Source organism: Heteronotia binoei, chromosome 2 (genome assembly GCF_032191835.1).
Source record: "Heteronotia binoei isolate CCM8104 ecotype False Entrance Well chromosome 2, APGP_CSIRO_Hbin_v1, whole genome shotgun sequence".
Classification (NCBI taxonomy): domain Eukaryota; kingdom Metazoa; phylum Chordata; class Lepidosauria; order Squamata; family Gekkonidae; genus Heteronotia; species Heteronotia binoei.
The window spans coordinates 86,718,824-86,746,522 of NC_083224.1; the positions used below are offsets into that span (position 1 = coordinate 86,718,824).

At 42.4% G+C, this 27,699-nt stretch overlaps 1 protein-coding gene across 2 annotated transcripts in view; it reads right to left on the reverse strand.

The window, feature by feature from the left end:
• The window catches only part of ITPR3 (inositol 1,4,5-trisphosphate receptor type 3), a 200,774-nt gene that overhangs the window by 62,617 nt on the left and 110,458 nt on the right, over window positions 1-27,699 (reverse strand). For both annotated transcript variants that reach the window (XM_060231494.1, XM_060231495.1), the window contains 6 exons: window positions 7,242-7,328; window positions 5,920-6,078; window positions 5,199-5,297; window positions 4,978-5,061; window positions 3,782-3,928; window positions 2,419-2,514 (listed from right to left, as the gene is read on the reverse strand). In XM_060231494.1, the coding sequence (XP_060087477.1) occupies window positions 2,419-2,514; window positions 3,782-3,928; window positions 4,978-5,061; window positions 5,199-5,297; window positions 5,920-6,078; window positions 7,242-7,328 (672 nt within the window). The remainder of the gene's footprint in view (window positions 1-2,418; window positions 2,515-3,781; window positions 3,929-4,977; window positions 5,062-5,198; window positions 5,298-5,919; window positions 6,079-7,241; window positions 7,329-27,699) is intronic.

Consider the following 27,699-nt stretch of genomic DNA (forward strand, 5'->3'; position numbering starts at 1 on the left):
GAATGCAACAAAATAAAGAAAAGAGATTGAGATTGGGAAAGGGAAAGGGAGCCAATAAACAATAAAAGATTCTTAAGGATAAGAATACATCAGTGGTGACCAAGATCAAAATAATTCATATATGATAGCATTCCCCATTTCTATGTATGGATGTGAAAGTTGTACAATGAAGAAAGCTGACAGGAAAAAAGTTGATTCATTTGAAATGTGGTTTTGGATGAGAGTTTTACAGATACCAAGAACCACCCAAAGACAAATAAGTAGATTCTAGATCAAATCAAGCCTGAACTCTCCCTAGTAGGGGTGGCCAAACTGTGGTTTACAAGCTACATGTGGCTGTTTCACACATATTGTGTGGCTCCTGGAGGTCAAGGAGGAACTTAATGCAGGCTTACTCTCAAGTAAGAGTGCTTAGCACTGGGACCTCAGTTAGCCTCTAAGCGCTGATGTAAGGGTAGGCAACTATTTCTGCTATGTGTGAAGCAGGGGTGGAGGAGGAAATAGGCAGGCTTGCAAGCTCTTCACCACCACCAGAGGTCACCAGGAGACTTAGACCAGGGAAAGGGAGCACAAGAGCCGAAGGAGGGATGGAATTAAAGAGGGCACCACAGAGTTCCCCTAGTTTCATAGCTCTTGTTGGAGCTGTTTTTACTAACCTTGGTGTCATGGCAAAGAGAGATGCATAATGATGCAAATAGTGGTCTGTGATTTATACAATACACATGTGTTTCCTTCTCCCACTGGTGCCAAAAAATAATTCCCTAACCTTTCCCTATGCTAGACTTATAGGGACTGTTATAGCCAGCATTTGTTTTTTAAAACTAGTCTCCTCCTAGCATGGTCATGTTGTAAAGTGCATACATATGTATTTTATATTTCTGTGCAAAGGAAGTATTAACAGTCTTAATAAAAACTTGTGTAATATTTGTTCATGTCTTGCAGCTTTCAAACATCTGACGTTTATTCGATGGGCCTCTTACGTTAAGGAAGTTTGGCCACCCTTGAGCTATAATGACTAAATTGAGGTTACTGTACTTTGGTCACATTATGAGAAGACAATATTCACTGGAAAAGACAATAATGGTATGAAAAGTTGAAGGCAGGAAGAGAAGAGGAAGACCCTGCATGAAATTGATTGATTTATTCAAAGAAGTCACAGCCTTCAGTTTGAAAGACCTGAACAAGGCTGTTAATGATAGCACGTTTTGGAGGTTATTAATTCATAGGGTCACCATAAGTCAGAAGCAACTTGATGGCATATAATGCACGACACACAGTACTGATGACTTTTTTCCCTTTCAAAATCTCCCAAACTGGATGTTCAAAAGTAATAAATAAGAAAAAAATTACCACCACCATGGAATAATGTCATTATATCTTGAATCAACTAAACATACCTTAAAAACAAAAATTCAGGTCAATGACAAGTACATCAGTTTTTTGAAAGTAGAATCACAACTAAGCAACAAAAACAATAACTGTCCCTCTCCCCAACCCACATTAAGTAGAATCAGATATTCTAAACATTTGGCAAGAAAATTTGGCAGAAGTCCCACTTTTGGTGTGAGGAATAACGAATATCTGAAAATGGATAGTGGCTCTGAGCATGGGAAAGCAAATTATAGCAACATGCTTTCATTCTAGAAAGTCAAAATAAAACCAGTATATGATTTTGTTGTTGTTGGTTTGTTTCAGATAACAGGGAGATCATGTCAAGAACCGGTTCTTGCCAACACTGTATCAAATGTTTCTGTGTAGTTCTAAGATCATTTATATCAAATGCGTCTGTGTAGTCCTGCTTTTTGAGCTAAGCCTGTGTATTATGTCTTTGGAATGATATCATAAGTACTTTCTCTACCCTGGCTGCAGAAAGACTCTCTGTGAGCTAAGACACATTTCTCAGTGCAGCTGTGAAGGTCATCTGTTACCTGTACAGCCAGATACAGTAACTTTTGGTTCTTCTGAAAGCAGTCTAGGCCAGGGCAGGGGGCCGGGGGTATTCTGTCTAAGTATACCTTTTGCATTTTCTTCCCACATTCACTTTGTGCCTAGTTGCTTATGTGACTAACAGTTGGGATAAGGAATAGATGTAAGTTATTGGATGATTGGCTACATAGGAGGGGTGTGGCCTAATATGCAAATGAGTTCCTGCTACAAAAAAGCCCTGAATATACCCAATGTTATAGTAAAAAATCCAAGGAAAAATAGTTGGCACTTTTAATACCAAAATTACCATTCACTTTGTAATGTTTCCTACTTGTGCTTTTGTTTGCTTTGCAATACAAGGAAGCAACAAAAGACAAGCTGTTAAAAATTGAAACCAGCAGAATTTTAAGACCTTGTGTCTCTGAAGCCAGTGAGATTGTGCCCATGGCTTTCAAAGAAACCCAAACACACAGCTATGACAGTTCCTCTCACCTCTGCTGCTAGATAGTTCCCAGTGGCCAGGTGTTTGAAGCGGTATAAGCCATTCCAGTGTCCTGCTCCACCACGGCAGGGATCATGATGGACCACCTGAAAAGAGAAATCCAAGCTGTAAGTCATATATATGTACTGTATTTGTACTTTCCTCTGCATAAGTTCCAGCAAAAGTACGGAAATCTGTCCAGGCCATTTGACTCCATGGCTGAACAACCCATCAAAGTGTTGGTCAGCACAGCAATAATGTGTTTTTAATCAGACTACAAATGGTCTGTACATTTCATTGAGGGGTACTATAAATCTTCCCTGCTAGGTAATAGATCAGATGATGTCTTGATGAGCCTCTGACTGAAAAGGGTGGAATCCTTCTTTTGTGTTCTGTACAATAAACTCACACATCCTCACATGAACAGTTGCTGAGATAATGGGAAATTGTTATTTTTGCTAAATTGGCCTTCCCTTTTTATTATTAAACTCTGAGTTCTGAAGTCCCAGGATTCAAACTATGACTTTTTCTTTCCATTTCAGCAAAGCAAAGAGTTCAGATTTACTTGGCAGAAATCTGATCTTACCACTTGCACCTCCAAGGAACCATCATCTCCAGGACCAGTGATCTCCCCCCTCCTCCCTTCTACATCAATGGTAGCCAACCATTGCCTCCTGCTCATGAGGAATAAGTCGTCCCTATATAACACATATGATTTCAAAGTTGTGAACTGACTGGTTTTAGTTACCTTTTGGTCTGGAAACACTGCCCCTTAATCTTGGATATGCAAAGACTTTGTCTACTTATCCTGTAGTGAGTGAAATGCTCTCCTCACCATGTTCAGGGGCACTTTCATATAGTCTTGGGCCATCTGTTCCAGGGTTAATCTTTGGCATTCAGAACAGATGTTGAGGTTGAACTATGATGCAAATTAAATCCTTTATGAACCCTGATTTAAGCCAACTCAGAAAGAAGTGATGTTTTCTGTCTTTCTTTCTATGAGATTGCCTTTTCCATTATTGGTCAACAGTAGGAGTTACAGTAGGGAAATCAGCCACAATATCTACCATGTAATCTAAATTTTAGAGTAGATCCAATGCATTCAGATTAGATCTAATCCAACATGGGATGAAACCAGGGCTTTCTTTGTAGAAAAAGCCCAGCAGGAACTCATTTGCAAATTAGGCCATACCCCCTGATGTCACAATTGATTCACACAGGGCTTTTTGTAGAAAAAGCCCAGCAGGGACTCATTTGCATGTTAGGCCACACACCCTGATGCCAAGCCAGTCAGAACTGCGTTCCTGCTCAAAAAAAGCCCTGGATGAAACTACTTGCAAGCATGCTGAACCTGCAAACACTTCTGCTACTCACTTCAACTTCCCAGAGGGCATTGGAGCTTGTGGCAGACGTGGCTGACTGTCGCAACGTGGTTCGAAGAAAAACGTGTAGTTTGCCTTTGTACTCATCACAGGTGAGAAATTTCTCCTGTTCAGCATGGAAAAGCCTGACCACATCCCCCTATCAGGGAAATACAGATATTATGAATTGCTGCCTTGATTAACATAAGATTCATTGAGACAGTGAAAGCAGAAAATAAGTCTAGTCTGACACTGGTATCTCCAAACCTAAACCACTTTAGGAACAATATCAAACATGTGAATCATATATCACATCTGGCAGTTCATTGCGAATAGTTGTGCTGAGTTTTGTTATGTGATGTTTATATATACTATGTGTTAAACTTCTCTGGAGGCCAGACAATAATATAGTTAATTGATTAAAATTTGCTGAGAATCCTCAATCCTTGAATCTTCCAAAAGAAGGAAAGAGAATTTCCTCCATTCATCAGAGAATACCAGGGCTTTTTTTGTAGCAGAAACTCCTTTGCATATTAGGCCACACACACCCTGATGTAGCCAATTCTCCAAGAGCTGACAAGGCTCTTAGTATAGGGCCGACTGTAAACTCCAGGAGAATTGGCTACATCAGGAGGTGTGGCCTAATATGTAAAGGAGTTCCTAGTACAAAAAACCCATGGATAATACTAAAAACTATCAAAAAGGCAGCTTCTAATATCATATGTTATATACCTCCTTCGTACTATCATCAAATTAGAAGCTGCCTTTTACTAAGTCACACCATCAGTCCCTCCACCATTTGAAACTGTAATTATTGAATTTTAATTGTGAATTGGTTTGGTTTTATGCTTTTTGTTTAATTTCTGTAATTGTTTTATCTCTGATGTGACCCGCCCTGAGCCCATTCGGGAAGGGCAGGATAGAAATGGGAAGAAATTAAAAAAAACAGAAGTTTCTCCCAGCTCCGCAATCTAAGATCATTTAAGTAGACAAGCTATGGGGCATTGATTGTCAGACAACTTTAAACTTAAATGGCTTTCCTCTGCTTTCTGCCTTTCAATAATCACATTCTTACATGTCACACAGAGACTAAAAGTTGTTTGTGAAAATGCCCGTTTAAAATACACAAAAGGAACAGTATACTATGAAGCATGTACGCAACTGCCTTCCACATCTGCTAAAAAAAAACAATAGATACATGTTCATTACCCCCTTAAGCACTTCCTCCATGTGGTCCCGGAACTGCATGAACAAGCTGATCTTCCAGCTGGTGTTGCAATTGACAGAGTTTACCTAGGCAAACAAAGACATGCTATGCATCAGAAATTAAATCCCACAAAGACAAAGAAAAATCCAAAACAAGTTAATTGTAATCATTATAACGCACTCTCCATCTTCAGAACCCTTTCCTCCCACTCTGCTCTCAATACCTCTTTGCATCCAGGATTGTCAGCAAGTTCAAAGTTGCTGGCGTGCAATGGCTGCCCAGCATTCACAGGATTCAGGATCACTTTGTCTCCAACAACTACCTGAGAAAACATGGTAAAGGGGTTAAGAATGCTGGCCTGTGGCAAAGAAGGCTGCCATACTCTTTTCCCAAATGAACAAGCAAGGGTTTGAGGTCTGATGAACTAGGAAGCCTACATTCCCTTTCCACATCAGTTTTAATTATTTTGTCCTTTGCAGATGTTTTTATTGACAGATTTCAGCCTGATGACCATTTTACATTTAAGGTTGTTTAATGGCTTGTTTCATATTTATAAATGTATGGTTGCTTTTATGATTGAACTGTATTTGTTTTACTTGGTGAGCTACCTCTAGCAGGTGTCTGGAGTGGTGGCACACAAATGAATAAAATTATACCTGCACATTCCAGTTTCAGGCTAGTTCACACATGCAATTGCATTACCCAATAGTTGATCAGCTGGAGAACCAATGTGGTATAGTGATGTTAGACTAGGACTCAGGAAGTCCAGGTTTAAATACTCATTTGTCCATGAAACTCATTGGATGCACGGGACCAGTCACTCTCCTTTGGCCTAATCTACCACATAAAGTAGCTGGGAGAAAACATCAGGAACGAAAAAAACATGTATGCATATCAAAGCTCTTTGGAGGAATGCTGGGATTTTTAAAAGAAGTTACACTCACATTATCTCCATTGCTCCTCAGTTTCCAGAAAGGTTGGATGAAGAGCCAAGAGCCTTCATTGCCTGTAGCATCAAGTGTCACCCTCATGGCATTCTTCTCCAATAGGGCAGGGAGGCGCTTATTCACAGTTAGATATTTATTACTCTTCATATGGAGAAGCTGGAAAACCAAATTTAGAGCAGAGCAGTTCCTAATTAGAACACTGCACAGTTCATATGAGAGGAAATTGGGTCTGCCCATGATCAACAACCTCAGTGAAGAGAACTCTCTGTAATCTTAAATTTAATTTCATAATTATGGGGAACACCCTGCCTATTAGCCTTGACTTCATATGTTAACCAGTTTATCTCTTTTTATTGCCTCATCTTATCCTAAACCAAATCAAAATCACCAAACAGACATGGATTCTTTGCACAACATGAAGTTGATTTCAAGGACAGTTAACAACAGTGTTTGCAAGAAAGCAAATTCCCTCCCTAACCTTCCATTTGATTTAACAGTTGACAGGTACACGACCTCCTTCCTTTTAAACAGAGGCTAGATGGCCATCTGACAGCAATGAAGATCCTGGGAATTTAGGGAGAGGTATTTGTGGGTTTCCTGCATTGTTCAGGGAGTTGGACTAGATGACCCTGGAGGTCCCTTCCAACTCTGATTCTATGAACTAACCTGCAGCCATTCCCACACATATCAGTGTCTCACAATCAATATCTCCCTCTATTCCTTCAATAAGACAAGGCCATGTTTTCCAATGAGAGTTTCCCAGGAGATAAATTTTCAGCCAAACATAGATAAAGAAAGGATTAAGTGAGGACTGTATCCAAACAATCAATGGCCAAACCCAAGAGAAAGGTTGTTCCCACCTTCACTGCCTAATGCAACTTCCCAAGTGCAGAGGATGACCTGAGTCACACAGTCAATATCTTACAGGTAAGTATCACTCACTGACTTTCAGTCGAGCATATGAACTATTTCTACTGAAAAGTCATTCAGTGAGATGATGTGACAGATTCATATATGATGGTCCAATCCATGAGGGCTGTTTCACATATCCATCAGTTTTCCAACCAACCTTACCAGAAGGTGAAATGAGAAGGCTACCTCAGGCTGTAAGTCTGCCCTAATGGCAAACATTTAAATCTCTACCTAAGACATGCTCTGACCCAATGGTTGAAGTTAGAGTCTCCATTGGTATACGTGCTTTGTGGTGGAGGCAAGAAATAATGGGAGGGAGCTGCATAGCTGATATCTTTATGCTCTATCTTCTCTGAAATTATGGGGCATAGACTGGGCAGTGAGAGGAAAGATATCAAAGTCTGTACCTGTATGACACTTCCATACTTCACCACATCCCCATGCACCTTCTTGTTCTCCGTTTCATTCTGTTTCTGTTCCATCTGAGCCGCATGCTGTTGGGAAACAGAAACCATTTCAGAATGATTCTCAGTCTGGAAAGGAGAAACTGCAGAAAGTATTTGACAGAAGAGAATCAGAAGTTGGGCACTATATACTGAGCGGATAAATGTATGAGAAAACAAGCTTTTATATGCATTTCTAGCTGGAGGAAGGCCAAAATGTGCAAATGTTCTATGTTCATAGTTCCATCCGTGGTCCAGCAACCACTACCCACACAGAGACCATCCAAAAAAATCTACAATCCTGTTAATGTGGGGGGGGTGGGGAAGCTGGATGCAGTTTTCACTTGCACCCTCCACTGAAACAAACAGATGACTGGTTGGATTTTAGTCCCTCTCATGGATTGCTGCCTTGACATGGCGAGAGGGCTTGTGCAGTTCAGTGAGGCTGTGGGCTATGCCATGCAGGGCCATCCAAGATGGACAGGGCACAGCTGAGAAACCAGACAAAATGCGATCCACTGGAGAAGGAAATGGCAACCAACTCCAGTATCCTTGCCAAGAAAACCCCATGAACAGGAACAAAAGGCTAAAAATATGACACTGGAAGATGAGCCCTTCAGGTCAGAAGGTGCCCAATATGCTACTGGGGAAGAGCGGAGGGCAAGTACAAGTAACCACAGAAAGAATGAAGTGGCTGGGCCAAAGCCGAAAGGATGCTCAGCTGTGGATGTGTCTAATGGTGAAAGAACAGTCCGATGCTGCAAAGAACAATACTGCATTAGAATGTGGAATGTAAGATCTATGAATCAAGGTAAGCTGGATGTGGTCAAACAAGTGATGGCAAGACTGAACATCGACATCTTGGGAATCAGTGAACTAAAATGGACAAGAATGGGTGAATTTAGCTCAGAGGATCACTACATCTATTACTGTGGGTAAGAGTCCTGTAGAAGAAATGGTGTGGCCTTTATAGTTAACAAGAGACTGAGGAAAGCTGTAATGGGATACAATCTCAAAAATGACAGAATGATCTTGGTCTGCATACAAGGCAAACCATTCAATATCACAGAAATCCAAGTCTATGCCCCAACCACTGATGCAGAAGAGGCTGAAGTGGACCAGTTCTATGAAGATCTACAACACCTTATAGAATTAAAACCAAAAAAAGATGTCCTCCTCATCATAGGGGACTGGAATGCCAAAGTAGGAAGTCAAAAGGTAACCAGAACAACTGACAAGTTTGGTCTTGGAGAATAAAATGAAGCCAGGCAAAGGCTAATAGAGTTGTGTCAAGAAAACAAGTTGGTCATAGCAAACATCTTCTTCCAACAACCTAAAAGGTGACTCTACACATAGACATCACCTAATGGGCAACACAGAAATCAGACTGATTATACTCTTTAGTCAAAGATGGAGAAGCTCCTTACAGTCAGCAAAAACAAGACCAGGAGCTGACTGCGGCTCAGATCATGATCAAGAGCTGCTCATTGCAAAATTCAGGCTTAAACTGAAGAAAACTGGCGGAAATATTAGGCCATTCAGGTTTGACCTTGATTGCATCCCTTATGAATATACAGTGGAGGTGAAGAATAGGTTTAAGGAACTAGAGTTGATAGACAGAGTGCCTGAAGAACTATGGACGGAGGTTTGTGACATTGTACAGAAGACAGCAATCAGTAAAAAAACAAAGTGGCTGTCTGATGAGGCTTTACAAATAGCTGAGGAAAGAAGGAAAGCGAAAGGCAAATGTAAAAAGGAAAAATTCACCCAATTGAATGCAGATTTCCAGAGAATAGCAAGGAGAGATAAGGAGGCCTTCCTGAAGGAACAATGCAAAGTGATAAAGAAAAATAGTAAAATGGGAAGCACGAGAGATCTCTTCAGGAAAATTGGAGAAATCTAGGGAACGTTTCATGCAAATATGGCCATGATAAAGGACAAAAATGGTAGGGACCTAACAGAAGCAGATTAGGAAGAGGTAGCAAGAACACACAGAAGAATTATACAAGAAGGATCTCAATGTCCTTGACAACCATGATGGTGAAATCACTGAAGTCGAGCCAGACATTCTGGAGTGTGAAGTCAAATGGACCTTAGAAAGCATTACTAACAAAAATGATGGTATCCCAGTTGAGCTAGTCAAAGTCCTAAAAGATGATCTGTAAGGGATGTACACATTATATCAGCAAATTTGGAAAACGCAAAAGTGACCACAGAATTCCCCCAACTAAATCTTGGGGGAAAGCCGACAAGAGATGAAATGTCTCTGGTTCGGGAGGACTCGTCTCAAAGAGATGAAGGGTTGGCTACTATCTTTCTACTGGGTAACGGATCAGAGTTGTCCACTGTGATGGTGACAAGCAGTATGGACAGAGTCTCTGCCAGAGTCTCGAGGCGGCAGGAGGAAGGTGGCGGGCCTAGCTTGCCTGGGAAATTATAGATGTTTGTATGCAAATGCTAGAAGTGTTCGAAGTAAAATTGGTGAATTGAAATGCTTAGTGTTGGAAGAAAACATAGACATTGTGGGAATTTCAGAAACTTGGTGGAATGAGGAGAATCAGTGGGACACGGTGATTCCTGGATATAAGTTATATCGGAAGGATAGGGAGGGAAGGGTTGGAGGTGGGGTGGCTCTGTATGTCAGAGAGGATATACAATCCAGTAAGACTGAGGTCAGAGAATTAGATTTCCTTTTAGAAATGCTTTGGGTTGAAATAGAGGGACGAAAAGGAAATTTAACTATGGGAGTTTGTTATCGCCCACCAAATCAAAAGAGAGAGGACGATTATAATATGATGGAAGGATTAAAGATAGCGGCTAAACGTAAAAACTGTGTCGTAATAGGTGATTTTAACTACCCGCAGATTGATTGGGTCAATATGTGTTCTGGTCGAGAGAAAGAGATTGAGTTTCTTGATGCTCTCAATGACTGTGCTATGGAGCAGATGGTCTCAGAACCTACCAGGGGTGGGGCGATCCTGGATTTGGTCCTAAGTAATGCCCAAGACTTGGTGAGAGATGTAAAAGTGATTGCGCCGCTTGGGAGCAGTGACCATAATGTTATTGATTTCACCATTTGTATAAATAGGAAGTTGCCCAAAAAGACCAGCACAACCACGTTTAACTTTTAAAGGGGTAAATTCTCTGAGATGAGGAGGCATGTGAGGAGGAAACTGAACGGAAAGGTAAATACGGTCAAAACCCTTGGGGAAGCTTGGAGACTATTTAAAACTATAATCCTAGAAGCTCAGATAAAATACATACCACAAGTTAGGAAAGGCACAAACAGGCATAAGAAAAGGCCTGCATGGTTAACAAACAAAGTAATGGAAGCTGTAAAAGGTAAGAAGGACTCCTTTAAGCAGTGGAAAACCAGTTCAAGTGAGATTAGTAAAAGGGAACACAGGCTGTGGCAAATCAAATGCAAGACTGTGATCAGGCAGGCAAAAAGGGACTATGAGGAGCATATTGCAAAAAACATAAAGACCAACAATAAAAAATTCTTCAAATATATTAGAAGTAGGAAACCAGCCAGGGAGGCAGTGGGGCCTTTGGATGACCATGGGGTAAAAGGATTACTGAAGGAGGATAGGGAAATGGCTGAGAAGCTGAATGCATTTTTTGCCTCCGTCTTCACTGTGGAAGATGAGAACTTTTTGCCCACCCCAGAACCACTAATTTTGGAAGGAGTGTTGAAAGACCTGAGTCAGATTGAGGTGACAAAAGAGGAGGTCCTACAACTGATAGACAAATTAAAAACTAATAAGTCACCGGGTCCGGATGGCATACATCCAAGAGTTCTGAAAGAACTCAAAGTTGAACTTGTGGATCTTTTGACAAAAATCTGTAATCTTTCATTGAAATCTGCCTCCGTTCCTGAGGACTGGAAGGTAGCAAATGTCACCCCCATCTTTAAAAAGGGTTCCAGAGGAGATCCAGGAAATTACAGGCCAATCAGTCTGACTTCAATACCGGGAAAGTTGGTAGAAACCATTATCAAGGACATAATGAGTAGGCACATTGATGAACACGGGTTATTGAGGAAGACTCAGCATGGGTTCTGTAAGGGAAGATCTTGCCTCACTAACCTGTTACATTTCTTTGAGGGGGTGAACAAACATGTGGACAAAGGAGACCCGATAGATGTTGTTTACCTTGACTTCCAGAAAGCTTTTGATAAAGTTCCTCATCAAAGGCTCCTTAGAAAGCTTGATGGTCATGGAGTAAAAGGACAGGTCCTCTTGTGGATCAAAAACTGGCTGAGTAATAGGAAGCAGAGAGTGAGTATAAATGGGCAGTCTTCGCAATGGAAGACGGTAAGCAGTGGGGTGCCGCAGGGCTCGGTACTGGGTCCCATGCTCTTTAACTTGTTCATAAATGATTTGGAGTTGGGAGTGAGCAGTGAAGTGGCCAAGTTTGTGGATGACACTAAATTGTTCAGGGTGGTGAGAACCAGAGAGGATTGTGAGGAACTCCAAAGGGACCTGTTGAGGCTGTGTGAGTGGGCGTCAACGTGGCAGATGCAGTTCAGTGTGGCCAAGTGCAAAGTAATGCACATTGGGGCCAAGAATCCCAGCTACAAATACAAGTTGATGGGGTGTGAACTGGCAGAGACTGACCAAGAGAGAGATCTTGGGGTCGTTGTAGATAACTCACTGAAAATGTCAAGACAGTGTGCGTTTGCAATAAAAAAGTCCAACGCCATGCTGGGAATTATTAGGAAGGGAATTGAAAACAAATCAGCCAGTATCATAATGCCCCTGTATAAATCGATGGTGTGGTCTCATTTGGAGTACTGTGTGCAGTTCTTTTTTTTTTTTTGAATAAACAATTTTATTAGTAACATATGGTAGTAGAACTATAACTACAACTTATAAAAAGCTTAATATATATTAAGAAAAAGACCATCATTCTACCCCACATCTTACTTTCTCCCACCCCTCCCCCAATTACTTGACCCCCGCCAGTGTTATTTTCTTTAAAAAAACAGATATTAAAGGTACCCTTAACTATCAAGAAAAAAAACGAAACAAAAAAGAAACATAGGGAAGAAGAACCCCCTTCAAGAATTGTATTGTTATCTTAAAAATCTTAATCCTCAAAAATTGTCCAATGTCCTTTTATTTTCCACTCTTTCTCTACATATCTTCTGAATTTCTTCCACTCTTGGTTAAAAAGTTCTAAATCACAGTCTCTTAATTTTCTTGTTAATTTGTCCATTTCACTCCATGACATAACTTTCATAATCCAGTCCCATTTTTCTGGTATTTTTTCTTGCTTCCACAACTGCGCATACAATGTCCTAGCAGCTGAGAGCAAGTACCATATTAATGTTCTATCTTCTTTTGGAAATTTTTCCATTTGTAATCCCAGCAGAAAAGTCTCTGCCTCTTTATTGAATTCATATCCCAGGATCTTAGATATCTCTTGTTGAATCATTTGCCAAAACATTTTAGCTCTTTCACAAGTCCACCACATATGGTAGAAAGAACCTTCATGCTTTTTACATTTCCAGCACCTATCTGGCATCTTATTGTTCATCTTTGCTAATTTTTTTGGAGTCATATACCATCTATACATCATCTTAAAACAGTTCTCTTTAATACTATGACATGTTGCGAGTTTCATGGAATTTTTCCACAGATATTCCCAAGATTCCATCTTTATTTCTTTATTTACATTAATTGCCCATTTTATCATTTGAGATTTCACTACTTCATCTTCTGTAGCCCATTGTAAAAGTAATTTGTACACTTTTGAAATTAATTTCTCATTATCTCCAAGCAGAACTCTTTCCATTTCTGTTTGTTCTTTCCTTATTCCTTCAGCTTTGATATCATTCTCCATCAAACTTTTTATTTGTTGCATTTGAAACCAATCATATTTATAGTTTAGTTCTTCTGCAGTTTTCAATTCTATTTTCCCGCTTTGTATTTTTAGTAACTGGTTGTATGATAGTTGTTTTTCCTTGACTGTTTTGGCCGTTAACTTTATCACTTCAGCCGGCACTATCCATAAAGGTCTCCTCTCATCACCATATTTCTTGTACTTTATCCACACATTTAATAAGCTACTCCTTATATAATGGTGAGAGAAAAGACCGTCCATCTTCTTTTTTCCATAGTACAAATATGCATGCCAGCCGAATTTTTTTCCATGGCCTTCTAACATTAGAAGTTTTTTATTTAATAACGTTATCCATTCTTTTAACCATACTAAACAAATTGCTTCATGATACAGTTTCAAATCTGGTAATTGGAATCCACCTCTCTCTTTCGCATCTATCAGGACTTTCATTTTAATTCTAGGTTTCCTCCCGGCCCACACGAATTCCGAAATTTTTCTTCGCCATTTATCAAATTGCTTAGCATCTTTCACAATGGGGATGGTTTGAAACAGATACATAATCCTTGGTAAAATATTCATTTTTACTGCAGCTATTCTACCCAACAGTGACAAATTGAGCTTGTTCCACTTTAGCATGTCTTCTTCTATTTTACGCCATAGCTTTTCATAATTGTTCTTAAACAAATCAATATTTTTCATTGTTATCTCTACCCCTAGGTATTTTACCTTAGAGGTAACTTCACAACCCGTTAGTCTTTGTAGTTCTTGTTGTCTATTTTTCTGCATATTCTTACATAAGATTTTTGATTTTTCTTTGTTTATATAAAGTCCCGCCAACTCCCCAAACTCTTGTATTCTCATTAACAACAAAGGTGTAACTTGTAAAGGATTTTCATTTATAAACATTATATCATCTGCAAATGCTCTGTATTTATAGGTAAATCCTTTTATTTGTAGTCCTTCTAAATCTTTTTCTTCTTGAATCTGCATTAGTAAAATTTCAAGAGTCATTATAAACAGCAATGGCGAAAGCGGGCAGCCTTGTCTGGTACCTTTACTAATTTTCATTTCATCTGTAAGATCTGCGTTGATGCACAGCCTTGCACTTTGTTCAGAATATATTGCCTTTATCATTCTTATAAAACTTTCTCCAAGCTCCATTTTTTCCATCACTGCAAACATAAAGTCCCAATTTAAATTGTCAAATGCTTTTTCTGCATCCGCAAAGAATAGCGCTACTTCCTTTTCTGGATGTCTTTCATAATATTCTACAATATTTACAACAGTTCTAATATTGTCTCTTATTTGTCTTTTGGGAAGAAAACCGGCTTGGTCCTCTTTTATAAAATTTATCAAATATTGCTTAAGACGTTCTGCCAGAATTCTTGTAAATATTTTATAATCATTGTTCAAAAGTGAAATTGGTCTGTAATTTTTCACATTTGTAACATCTCTTTCTTCTTTAGGTATCAAAGAAATAACAGCTTCTTTCCATGTATTTGGTACCTTCCCTTTGACTCTTATTGCATTCATCAGCTTCTGTAATTTTGGTATTAATTCATCTTTAAACATTTTAAAATACTTGGCTGTATAACCGTCTGGCCCGGGAGCTTTATCATTTTTCATCACGTTGATTGCTGCCTCAATTTCTATTTTTTCAATTGGGTCATTCAAAATTTTTCTCATATTCTCAGTTAATGGCTCAATTTTTATTTTCTGTAGATATTCATCTATCTTTTTTCTCTTTACTTCAGCACCTTTAAACAGCTTGGCATAATACTTAAAAAATTCTCTTTTTATTCCCTCTTGAGTAACTACGTCTCTTTCATCTATCACAATTCTATTAATTATTTTATTTTCCCTCTTTTTTTTCAGCTGCCACGCCAAGTATTTCCCCGTCTTATTTGCTCCTTCAAACGATTTTTGCTGGAGCCTTTTCAAGTTCCATTCTACTTCTTTGTTTAATAAATGTCTTAGTTGAGTTTGCAATATTGAAATTTCCCTTAGAATTTTCTTTTTCCCTGGTCTTTTCCTCAGCTCTCCTTCTTTTTTCTTTATTTCATTTTGAATATCCAGTAGTTGTTTTTCTTTTTCCCTTTTATCTTTATTGTTCAAAGTAATCAGCAACCCTCTCATTACTGCTTTATAAGCATCCCAGACCGTCTGAAAATCGATATCTTCTTTATCATTCACTTGGAAAAATTCTTTAGTTTCTTTTCCTAGGAAAGTCACTGTTTCTTTGTTCTGTAGCAAGTCTTCATTCAATCTCCATCTTCTCAATCTTTTGGACAGTTTTGTAATCCACATTATTGGGTTATGGTCAGTGCCAATTTTAGGCAAAATCTCTATCTTTCTTGTTATGAGGCCTAAATCTCTGGTTCCCCATAGCATGTCAATTCTAGAAAATGTCTTATGTCTTGCAGAAAAAAAAGTATAGTCCCGCACTTCAGGGTTAAACTTTCTCCATATGTCCTCCAAATTTTCCTGTTTTACTAATTCAAAAAAAGACTTTGGCAATTTTCCTTCTTTTCCACTATTTTTTTTCCCTCCGGATCTATCCAATGAGTTCTCAACTGTTCCATTAAAATCTCCCATTAAGAGTATTTGATCGTAGGTCAACTCATCTAGTTGTTGTGTAATGTCTTTAAAAAAAACATCTTTTGCACCATTAGGTGCATATAGTCCCAATAACAGCGTTTTTTTCCCATTTGATGTTATTTCCACTGCTACAAATCTTCCATCCTTATCTTTAAATACCAATTTTGGCTCCAGGTCTTGTTTAATATAAAAAACTACTCCCCTTTTTTTCTGGTCAGCTAACGAAAAAAATTCCCTTCCCAATTGTTTGTTCCATAAAAATTTATAATCCTTTTGTTTAATGTGGACTTCTTGCAAACAAATTATATTACAATTTTGCTTTTTAATCCAATGAAAGGTTGCCCTTCTTTTTTGTGGTGAATTTAGTCCATTAACATTCCAAGACAATAGTTTGTAATCCATCATGGTGCAAATTCTTTATTTTCTTCAAAAAATCTCCTCAGTTCTCGGGCATTTGTGATCGTGACTCTCTTCCCCTGAAGTTCAAAGCTCACACCCTCGGGGATTATCCATCTATACCTTGTGCCATTGTCTTTCAATTTTTCTGTCAACTTTTTATATGTTCTCCTGTCATTTATCACTTCTTTCGGTAGCTCCTTCATAATTCTCACTCTGCTACCTCTTACTATCAATGATTGTTCAAAGTTTTTCTTCATAATCCTTCCCACCATTTCCTTTGTCATGAATCTTACAACCACATCTCTTGGTAAGTTATTTTTTTTGGCATATAGCGAGTTGACTCTATACATGTGATCATACATGCTTTTAGTCTTATCAGGGTCTTCTTCTAAGAATTCTGCGATTATGTTTGTTATATATCCTTTCAAATCATCATTCTCTTCCTCAGGTACTCCTCTCAAACGTAGCTGATTTTCCATTAATTTGCAGTCGTGAATCGTCACTTTTTCTTGTACTTTCAGCAAGGTGGTATCATGTATTTTAACTTTCTCCTCCACCTCCTGTACTTTCTTGTCTATTTTCCCAATTTGGTTTTTGAGGTCATCCACTTCTTTTTTAATCACTGTAGTAAGTTCTTCCTTCAACTCTTCCATCATTTTCTTAACTCCTTTCATAATCCTGGCTTCCATAGCCTCCATTTGGTCTTGCATTTTATCTAATGAAAGGGCTCTTGTTCGGGGCTGCCTGGGCTCTGACATTTAAGCAAAGAGCAAGGGGGATGCAATTAAAATACCAAAAATTTCCGTCGCACAATTTGCAAGTTTGACTACCAAGTTCAGAAGGTCTAAATTTTCTCTCTCAATTAAACTTTGTTCTGTTTTCTTCTGAGCTTCCCAGGCCCAGATATAAATTTTTGAAGAATTTTTCCCCTTTAAAAAAATGACGAAATTTTTGACCTCACCAATTTAAAATCTGACAGTCAGGTTCAATAGAGCAGGGCTTGCCCTTTCCAGCAAGCCCAATTTCGCTGGTTTCTGAGCCCCCAAAGCAAAGATATTTAACAAAAAAGTCTTTAAAAAATCCAAAATGGCGGCCGCGATTTTTTTTCCTTTTAAAGATTTTTTTTCCCCTTTTAAAATCACCCCAGGAGCCCACCAATAATGTAGTCAATAGTTCTTATCTTCTTACCCTTTTCCCTGTCGTTTCTGTCACTTTTTAAAGTCCCAAATCTTTTTAAAACGATGTTTTAAATTGGACCTCCCAGCAATGGCTGCCGATGTTTCTCTATGATGTAGAGTAGGCTTTTTTCTTTACTGCTTCCTGTCTCTGTCACCTTCAACCTTATAGATTGCTTGACGCACTTCCTGTCTTGCTCAGTAGAGTTAAAGGACTGTTCCAGTATATTCCTGCGCAGTATGGTTGTTTACATTCCACAAATCGTAAGTAGACACAACAATGATTTCTCTTCAATTTTTAGCAGTTTTTAACACTGTCTTTTATGTCAAAATAGTCCAAACTTCACCCTTCCCTTCTTCTACTTGCAAGTTTTATATTTTCCCCTTATTTCCACCTTTAAAACGTCTCTTTAGTCTGTAAATAGCTCCGGAGTGAAAGAAGAGTTTCTGTACCTTTTTTCCTCTGTTTATCCAAGTTCCACTGGTCTTCCAAGACTTTAGTTGTTTAAAAATGTCCCAGAAGGTTAGGATCGTGACGAGCTTATGCCAAATCCATGGCTCTGAGAGATCTTGCAGACGATAATTTTGCAAACTTCTGAGACTCCTCAAAGCCTCAAAGGACCCTTCTCCAAAGCTCCTTTTCAGCCAAGGTAAATCTCTTCTAAAGTTTTTAGTGCAAGTCTTGGACCTTTCTCTCACTGAGAAAGGTAGGCAGTGGGCTTTGGTTTGCCCTCCACTACCCCGAACAAGACCTTCAGCTTGCTCCCGTTACGAGAGACAACTCAGCTCGCCATTTTCCTCCCCGGAAGTCTGTGGAGTACTGTGTGCAGTTCTGGTCGCCGCACCTCAAAAAGGATATTATAGCATTGGAGAAAGTCCAGAAAAGGGCAACTAGAATGATTAAAGGGCTGGAACACTTTCCCTATGAAGAACGGTTGAAACGCTTGGGACTCTTTAGCTTGGAGAAACGTCGACTGCGGGGTGACATGACAGAGGTTTACAAGATAATGCAGGGGATGGAGAAAGTAGAGAAAGAGGTACTTTTCTCCCTTTCTCACAATACAAGAACTCATGGGCATTCGATGAAATTGCTGAGCAGACAGGTTAAAACAGATAAAAGGAAGTACTTCTTCACCCAAAGGGTGATTAACATGTGGAATTCACTGCCACAGGAGGTGGTGGCGGCCACAAGCATGGCCACCTTCAAGAGGGGTTTAGATAAAAATATGGAGCAGAGGTCCATCAGTGGCTATTAGCCACAGTGTGTGTGTGTGTATAAAAAGAAATTTGGCCACTGTGTGACACAGAGTGTTGGACTGGATGGGCCATTGGCCTGATCCAATATGGCTTCTTATGTTCTTAATTGGAAAAGATCAGTTTATATTCCAATCCCAAAGAAGGGAAACACCAAGGAACGTTCAAACTATTGCACCATTGCACTCATTTCACATGCCAGCAAGGTCATGTTAAAGATCCTACAAGCTAGGCTTCAGCAGTATGTAGATCATCAACTACCAGAAGTTCAAGCTGGGTTTCAGAGAGGTAGAGGAACTAGAGATCAAATTGTCAACATGCGCTGGATTATGGAGAAAGCATCAGAGTATCAGAAAAAAATGTCTATTTCTGCTTCATTGACTATGCTAAAGCTTTGATTGTGTGGATCACAACAAACTGTGGCAAGTCCTTAAAGAGACGGGAGTACCAGATCACCTCATATGTCTCTTGAGAAACCTATATAAGGGTCAAGAAGCAACTGTCAGAACGGGATATGGAGCAACTGATTGGTTTAGAATAAGAAAGGGAATTCGACAAGGATGTATATTGTCACCCTGCTTATTTAATTCATATGCAAAATACATCATGCAGAATGCCAGCCTGGATGAAGCACAAACCAGAATTAAGATTGCCGGAAAAAACATCAACAACCTCAGATATGCAGATGACACCACTCTAATGGCAGAAAGTGAAAAGGACCTAAAGAACCTCTTGTTGAGGGTGAAAGAGGAGAGCACAAAAGTAAGCTTGAAACTCAACATCAAAAAAACTAAAATCATGGCATCCGGCCCCATCACTCCTTGGCAAATAGAAGGGAAAGACATGGAAGTAGTGACAGATTTCACATTTCTGGGATCCAAGATCACTGCAGATGGTGACTGTAGCCATGAAATTAAAAGATGCTTGCTCCTTGGGAGGACAGCTATGGCGAACCTAGGCAGTATAATAAAAAGCAGAGACATCACCCTGCCAACAAAAGTCCATATAGTTAAAGCGATGGTATTCCCAGTAGTAATGTATGGCTGTGAGAGTTGGACCATAAGGAAGGCCGAGTGCAAAAGAATAGATGCTTTCGAGCTGCGGCACTGGAGAAGACTCTTGAGAGTCCCTTGGACTGCAAGATCAAATCAGTCAGTCCTAAGGGAAATCAACCCTGACTGTTTCCTAGAAGGTCAGATGCTGAAGCTGAAGCCCAAATACTTTGGCCACCAAATGAGAAGGGAACACTCACTGGAGAAGATCCTGATGCTGGGAAAGATAGAAGGCAAAAGAAGAAGGGGACGGCAAAAGATTAGATGGCTGGACAGCACAACTAACACAAATTTGAGCAGACTTCAGAGGATGGTAGAAGACAGGAGGGCCTGGCGTGACTTTGTCCATGGGGTCACAAAGAGTTGGACTCGACTATGCAACTGAACAACAACAACAAAGGATTTTAGCTTTTAAAGAAAACCCTAGTGCACTATCTTGGATTAGAGCCAATGTGAATTAGACCCTGATATTCTTAGACGCCCAACACATTCAAGATGGGCAGAAAGAGATACTAGTTAAATTGTGGGATTTACTGCCAATTGATTAATAATTATTGTATGACATTGTATGTAGTATAGCCAGGAGATCCAAAGACTGTCTGGAAGCCTTAAGTTCTAGCTCTTTTTTAGCATTATGCACAAGCTTGACTTATTTTGTGGAGGCTGAGAGAGCTCTAAAAGACCTGTGACTGACCCAAGGTCACCCATCTTGCTTCATGTGGAGCTGTATAAACTCAAACCCCATTCTCCAGATTAGAGTCCAAAGCTCTTAACTACTACACCATGCAGGCTCTCACTGCCAGTGGATGTAGTGATAGCTATCAGCACGTGAGGCTTTAAAAGGGGATTACACAAATTCATGGAGAATAAATCCATCAATATCAGCTAATTGTGATGACTAAAGGGAACCTCCACATCCAGAGTCAATAAAACTCTGAATTCCAGTGCTAGGAGGCAACATCAGGGGAAGGCTTTGGCCTCTATGTCCTGTTTGTTGACCCCTTAAGGCAACTGGTTGGCCACTGTGTGAGGCAAGATGCTGGACTAATGCAAGAAGGCACCTGTTATGTTCCTAAGTCTGTATTCATTAACAAATTAGGAAATAACTGATTTTCATCATTCACATAAAATTCAGTTTATTTGAAACAGAAGTCCATGAACATTGTAGGTTCCCAGCCATAACTGGGAAATGTGTGTTCATTTTACATTGTGAAGCAGTTCCTAAGACACTTTGAAGATGAGCTCCTAAATATATGTACTCCCAAAGTGAAATCTTAACTGAAATTACGTTGTGCCCTTTCTGCCAGTTTCTTCTATCAATGAACTGGGGGTGATCAACTAGAGCAGAGATGGCCAAACTGTGGCTCAGGAGCCATATGTGGCTCTTTCACATATTGTGTGGCTCTCAAAGTCCCCACTGCCCTGTCCGCCAGCTTAGAGAAGGCATTTGTCTCTTTAAATCAGTTCACCAAGCTAGCCAGCAACTTTCAACCTCTCCCTCCCTCCTCCCTTTCCTCATCTATTTGCCTGCCTGCCTGCCTTCCTTCCTTGTGGCTCTCAAACATCTGCTATGTATTCTCTGTGGTTCTTATGTTTAAAAAGTTTGGCCACCCCTGAACTAAAGCTTCTTGAGTTACATCCAGCCCCCGATGTGTGATGCTGAGACCCCAATTGCTAATCCACAGGTAAGTAATGCACAGGCATTGACAACTGCAACAGTGGATGTTTCAGCAAGCTACTTTATGTTGGATATATGTATCTGTTTTGTATGTCCTTTGCAATGTTCTAAAGTTCCAGTCATTATAGGGTTAACACTGTGCCTGATTCCCTATTGTCTGCATGACCTAGGAAGAAGATACTGACTGCTGTCAATCAAGGTCTAGAAGCTGGAAAATCTATTTTGTCTGTTTGGTCAGTTAGTCAGGTGACTTCCTTTGTTCAGGCAGAGAGGACAAGAAGAAGGAGATCTCACTTTGTCCCAAAGATCTCACTTTGCCTCCACTGAGCACATGATCTTGTTGGAAGCCGCCCTGAGCCATTCGTGGGAAGGGCGGGATAGAAATCCCAAATAAATAAATAAATAAATAAATAAATAAAATCTTCTAGTGTAAGCATGTAGTTCTATAGTGTTTATTGTTTTATCTCCCAGTACCCTTTCCCTGTAGAAATAAATATGTTTTCGCTTTCATGTTAAATGCCTCTCAATTATTATTTGATCCAGTGATCCATCACACTGAGATAAAGAAATAGAATTTCAAACAGAATTCCCTAACAAAAATTGATAGCAGAGCAGATGGTTCTTGGTTTTACAGATTTTATAATTTTTATTAATTTTAACTACAAAAAGAAAAGGCATAAGCACAAGTACAGAAACATCAAGAGGGATGGGAAAATACAGAATGGGAGATCAGAAACAAAGAAAGCTGCAAATATATCAGTTACATTTTTACCTCAAAACAAAATACCTAATCCTTTCTACCCGCATTGAGTTTTCCCTTTATATTCTACCGTCTTCATTTTCCATTGTACATTTTTTACTAATCGGAAGCTTGCAGCCTGCAGCGTAGCTGCTAGGCTGCTTCTGCGCTGTTTGCCTCCCTGGGAGGGAGGAGTCAGAAGTCGCCCGTTTGGGCGCCCAATGTGAGGGGCAGGGCTAGCCGTTTTAACGGCTAGCTCCACGTTCCCCTCAGTTCTCTCCATCGTTGATCGTTACAGCAGCTTCGGGGAGGCTTTGTTGCAGGCTCTTCCGATCGGATGGTCGGGAGCCTGTCGCTGCATCAGCGGGCCGTTCCTTCGGCTGAGGATCGTATTAGGCGGCGTTTTGGCAGCGGCGTCTGGCTGAGTCTCCAGGAGTTTGAGCTGCGTTGGGCTGGGGGTGGTCAGCCTTTCTGTGAGGGGGTCATTGGTGTTTGAGCGAGCTGTCTGGCTACAAGGGTCTCTGAATGGGGGGTTTTCTTGAGAGGTGGGGTGGTCTGCCTCCCCCCCCCCCTTTTTTATTTTTCGGGAAGAGGACAGCCTGGAGGGATGTGGGCTCTGTGGTCAATCTCCAGCATCTCCAGCTATAAAGGGTGCAGGCAGATAGGCGTGAAAAACCTCAGCCTGCTACCCTGATGGCCAGGAGGGACAGGGGCTCAGTGGTCATCTCTAGCATCTCCAACTATAAGGGGTGCAGGCAGTTAGGCATGAAAGACCTTAGCCTGCGATCCTGAAGTGGTCATTTTGAGGCTATGGTCTGCCTCCCCCCGGCCCCAGTTTTTTAAGGGAGTAGTTTGCCTTGGCGGGTTGGAGTGGACCTTTGGTGGCCATTTTAGTACTGTTGCTAGGGAGAAGATAGTACTGTTGCTAGGGAGGCTATGGTCTGCCTCCCCCCCCCCCCAGTTTTTTAAGGGAGTAGTTTGCCTTGGCAGGTTGGAGGGGACCATTGGTGGTAGGGTTGCCAAGTCCAATTCAAGAAATATCTGGGGACTTTGGGGGTGGAGCCAGGAGACTTTGGGGGCGGAGCCATGAGCAAGGGTGTGACAAGCATAATTGAACTCAAAGGGAGTTCTGGCCATCGCATTTAAAGGGACAGCACACCTTTTAGAATGCCTTCCTTCCATAGAAAATAATGAAGGATAGGGGCACCTTCTTTTGGGGCTCATAGAATTGGACCCCCTGGTCCAATCCTTTTGAAACTTGGGAGGTATTTTGGGGAGAGGCACTACATGCTATATGGAAAATTTGGACCTCTACCTCAAAAAACAGCCCCCCCAGAGCCCCTGACACCCGCGGATCAATTCCCCATCATTCCCTACGGGAATTGTTCCTGGAGGTGCATAATGACTGTGGGGGTGGAGCTTCCCCCGCCGGCCAGCTGGCTGGGGGAGGGGGGAAGCCTGTAAAACCAGGGGATCCCCTGCTGGGACCTGGGGATTGGGAAGCCTATTTGGTGGCAATTTTAGTACTGTTGTTAGGTGGCCATTTTATGCCCTTTCTTGGAGTGAGATAGGGCATTTAAGAGGCTAGTGGCAGCCATTTTGTGTGTCTTCCCTGGGGAAAGGGTGTGCAGCCATTTTTCTTACTTGGTGAGAGAGTGGAGCGGCCATCTTAAGTCTCCTTTCTTGTAGGGTGCGGTGGCCATTTTAGGACTGGATTAGAGCCCCGTGGCGCAGAGTGGTAAAGTTGTAGTACTGCAGTCGGAGCCCTCTGCGCACGACCTGAGTTCGATCCCAGCGGAAGCTGGGTTTAGATAGCCGGCTCCAGGCTGACTCAGCTTTCCATCTTGGGGAGGGAGGGTTGCTCAGTGGTAGAGCATCTGCTTGGTAAGCAAAAGGTCCCAGGTTCAATCCCCAGCATCTCCTACTTAAAGGGTCCAGGCAAATAGGTGTGAAAACCTTAACTTGAGACCCTGGAGAGCCACTGCCAGTCGGAGGAGATAATGCTGTCTTTGGCGTACCGAGGGTCTGATTCAGTATAAGGCAGCGTCATATGTTCATATGTTTTATTTCGGAGGTGATTGTTTGGTCAGACAATTCTGTGGCAATATGGCTGGGGGTATGGGCGCAGGCAAGCCTAATGGCAGAAGCCTGCACCGAGGCCACCATCCCCGTCATCATCGGAGGATGAAGATGGAGCAGCAGTAGAACCTAGTATACTGCACAGGCTGAGGGTGCTTGAGCAGGTGTCAGGTGTCCCTTCTCCAAGTGGGGGGAAAGGGATGAGGTAATCCAGGAAGGCAAGGCAACATTCTCACCAGGCTGTCTATTCTTGAGAGCAGGTATGGTGGAGTTGTGCCTGGCAGGGATGCCGGTCTCAGTGGTCCTGATGCAGGTGCGGTGGATGCAGCTGGGACATCCGGTGTTTGTTTGCCAGTGGTTCCTGCTGGCCTTGGAGGTAGGTGTTGTGATAACTTACAGGTGGGGCCAGGGCAGGTTTGGCCATGGGGTGTATGGGGGCCTGCTTTGGCAGCTGGGCAGGGTGCTTCAGGAGTGAATACGGTGGTGCCTGCTTCTTCCAGGGTGTGAGTACCGCTAAATTAGGCATGGACAGGTATGCATATCTTGTCGGGGATCAGGTGCAGGGCAGATGAACTTGGCGGGACCAGTTAGGGGGCACCTTCTCCTTATGGGATGGTGCCTTTTGCAGCCTTGCCCTTTGGGGAGGTTGCTTTACCGCTTGGGGATCGTCTGCTTCCTGCCACCAGGGAGAAACTTTAAAGGGGGAATAGGTGGACTGTATCCGTCTTTTCAATGGGATCGGATCCATCAGCAGCTTTGGCTGCAGGTGATGTCCCCGCTTGCTCTGTTGGGAATTAAGAGCCCCTGGGGTATGTAATAGGAAAGCATGCCAGCTTAAGCACGAATGCCCATGTGTAGGGGATCCCACTCTTTTGATGACTGTCCTAAAGCTCGGGGGGGGGGGTAGGAGTGCAAAGTAGCCTGGAGGAGATGGAGGAGCCTTTCCGGCTAAGAAAGGGACCCAGCCCGATATGGGTGGAACCTCTTGAGCAGTGGCTGGCGAGGTACCCTCGAAGGGTTGATAGTTGGTATTTGTTAGAGGGTTTTAAAGTTGGTTTCAGATCCCTTTCCAGGGTCCTCGAGTTCCGTTTACATCAGGTAACCTTTAAGTTTGTTTGGGGTTTGGAATAGGTTGTGAGGGATAAGATGGCCAAGGGGCTGGCTGAGGGAAGGATTAAAGTGGTCATTCCCGGAAGGGTTTTTCTTAGGAGGCTTTGTGATGCTTTGGCAGGATTAAGCTTGCCTCAGCATAGGGCTAGGGTTACTTGCAGCATGAGGGATGATTCGAGGGTTTGGCAGGAATTTTTGGAGTCTTTTAATGGAGTCTCCTTTTGGGGGGAGGAATTGAGGCTGAGCTCCGTGGACATTGGTGCGCGGCTAGCTGGCCTGATTTGTGGGCAAGGGTGGGGGTGAACCGGGATCTCACGTTTCTCAAGTTCTTTCCCACCTTAGTTGCAGTTTGGCTGTGGGGGAAGGATATGGCCAATCACACCATTCATTTTGGTGTGATAATATGGCAGTGGTCCATGTCATTAATTCCCTCTCATCCAAATCTGGGTAGGTTATGAGATTGGTGAGGGCCTTCACTCTGCGTTGTTTGCGGCTTAATATTCTGTTTTTAGCCAAGCATGTTCCTGGGGTTAGTAATGGGGTGGCAACAGATGGAGAGATTTCATCAGCTGGCCCCAGAGGCAGACCGGTGCCAATGCCCCAGGAGCTATGGCTGATGGGAGAGCCGAGGCCTGCAGAGCGATAGGTCTAGCCATTGCGCCTAGCACACGGAAGTCTTTCGAACGGGCTGTGCAGCAGTTTGAAGACTTTAGGGCTGAGGTAGGGTACCGCAGGGTGTGGCCTCTTACGGTGGAGGAATTACTCCATTACTGTGTTTTGCTGAGAGGTAAGGGGTTGGCAGTGCGATCCATTAGGGGGCGCCTGCCTGCGTTGGCTTTTGCCAGCAAGGCACTAGGGTTATAGGGAGGACACGGCGGACTTTGGTCTGCAAAAGATGTAGGAGGGGTGGTCTAGAAAGGCCAGTCCCAGGGTTGATACGTGGAGTCCCGTGTCTCCTTCGATTCTATGTGGTTTGATGAGGTTCTTGGACGTGTGTGCTTCGCCTTTGAAGCATGTTTGCTGCGTTCTTGTTAGCCTTTTTGGGGGGCTCTTAGGGTGAGCGAGCTGTTGACGAGACACCAGTCTTGGGCGGTGGCGGCCCGGGCTTTTTGTGAGCTGGGGTTGTCAGGGGTGCAGTTTTGGGACCCACTCCTTTGGACTGGGGCGGCCTCTACAGCAGTGGACATGGGGTATCCTGCTACTTCTATTCGGAGGCTGGGTCGGTGGCATTCATTGACCTATAAGGCTATGTACAACCTTTTCGCAGGCTGTGAGTAACTTTGGTTGTTGGAATGCTATTGGTTCTGTTTGTGTTAACTGTTTTTTCTCTTTAGATGCTGCTGTTCCTGGCCAGAGGAGCCAGAGCCGAGTTCTCATCTGCGGCCATAGACACGTGTTTTGGGCCGCTCTTCAGGGACGGAGAACTGCGGTCGGCTCTCAGCTGGGACTCAGCCAGCATGCCATTATCAAATGGCAGGGGCGCCGGGGCCTTCAGTGGCCGGGCTTGCTACCATTTTGGTTCAATCATAGAGCGGGTCCTCCTCCTCAGATCTTAATTGTTCACCTGGGAGGTAATGGTCTGGGGTTGTTGAAGGGCAAGGCCTTGGTATGGCAAGCCCGTGATGATTTCCAGCACATTGGGAGTGATGGCCGGGGACCATCGTAGTGTGGTCAGCCATGCTGCCCCGCCTGGTATGGCGTTGTGCTTTGGACCCCACAGTTATAGAAAGGGCTAGATACAAGGCCAACAAGGAACTTAAAAAACTGCTAGAAAGGGCATTGGGCCACTATTTGCCCCATCCGGATATTTTGGTAAATGTCCTGGCCTCTACAGAGGGGATGGGGTCCTTCTCTCAGAAAAGGGTAATATGCTTTTCCTGAGAGATTTGCAGCAAGGGTTGCGGGTGGCTTTGGGCCTCCCGGTGGGCGCTAAGCCCTAAGTAGAGACTTGGCCTTAGCAGTGGCAGGTTTTTGGGGTTTAGGACACTATGCAGCTAGGGGAGGACTGCGAAGCATCCCCCTTTTAGGGAATTTGGGGTCTGGCATGAACAACCTGGGGTTTGGAGACCCGGGTTTGGAGATTGCAGACTGTCCAGGAGGCTCGGCTAGAGGGTGCCTTTCTGGCGAGACGTGCGTCTGGGTTTGGGGCCCTCTGGTGCGTGCCTCCCTGCTGGGCCTGCCTGGAGGGAGCTGAGTTGCTCAGCTCTGGCTGGGGGGCTGGGTCTCTCGCCCGTTAATGGCAGGGGAGCAGTTGCGGTGACCCCTAGCCCTGACCAGGCCACTGGTGGGGTACCCTTGCTGTTTATGCTGTTAGTTAATAAAGTGGCCCAATTTTATTCCAATGCATTGTGTCTGACTCTTTATTCCGACCTTGGGGGGCAAACTATTACTTAAAATACATCTGAACTACTCTTCTTCAGCAAACATAGATAAAAAAAAATGTCACCAAGGTCTCAACACAGAACTAACTGGATAAGCTAACTATATTAAA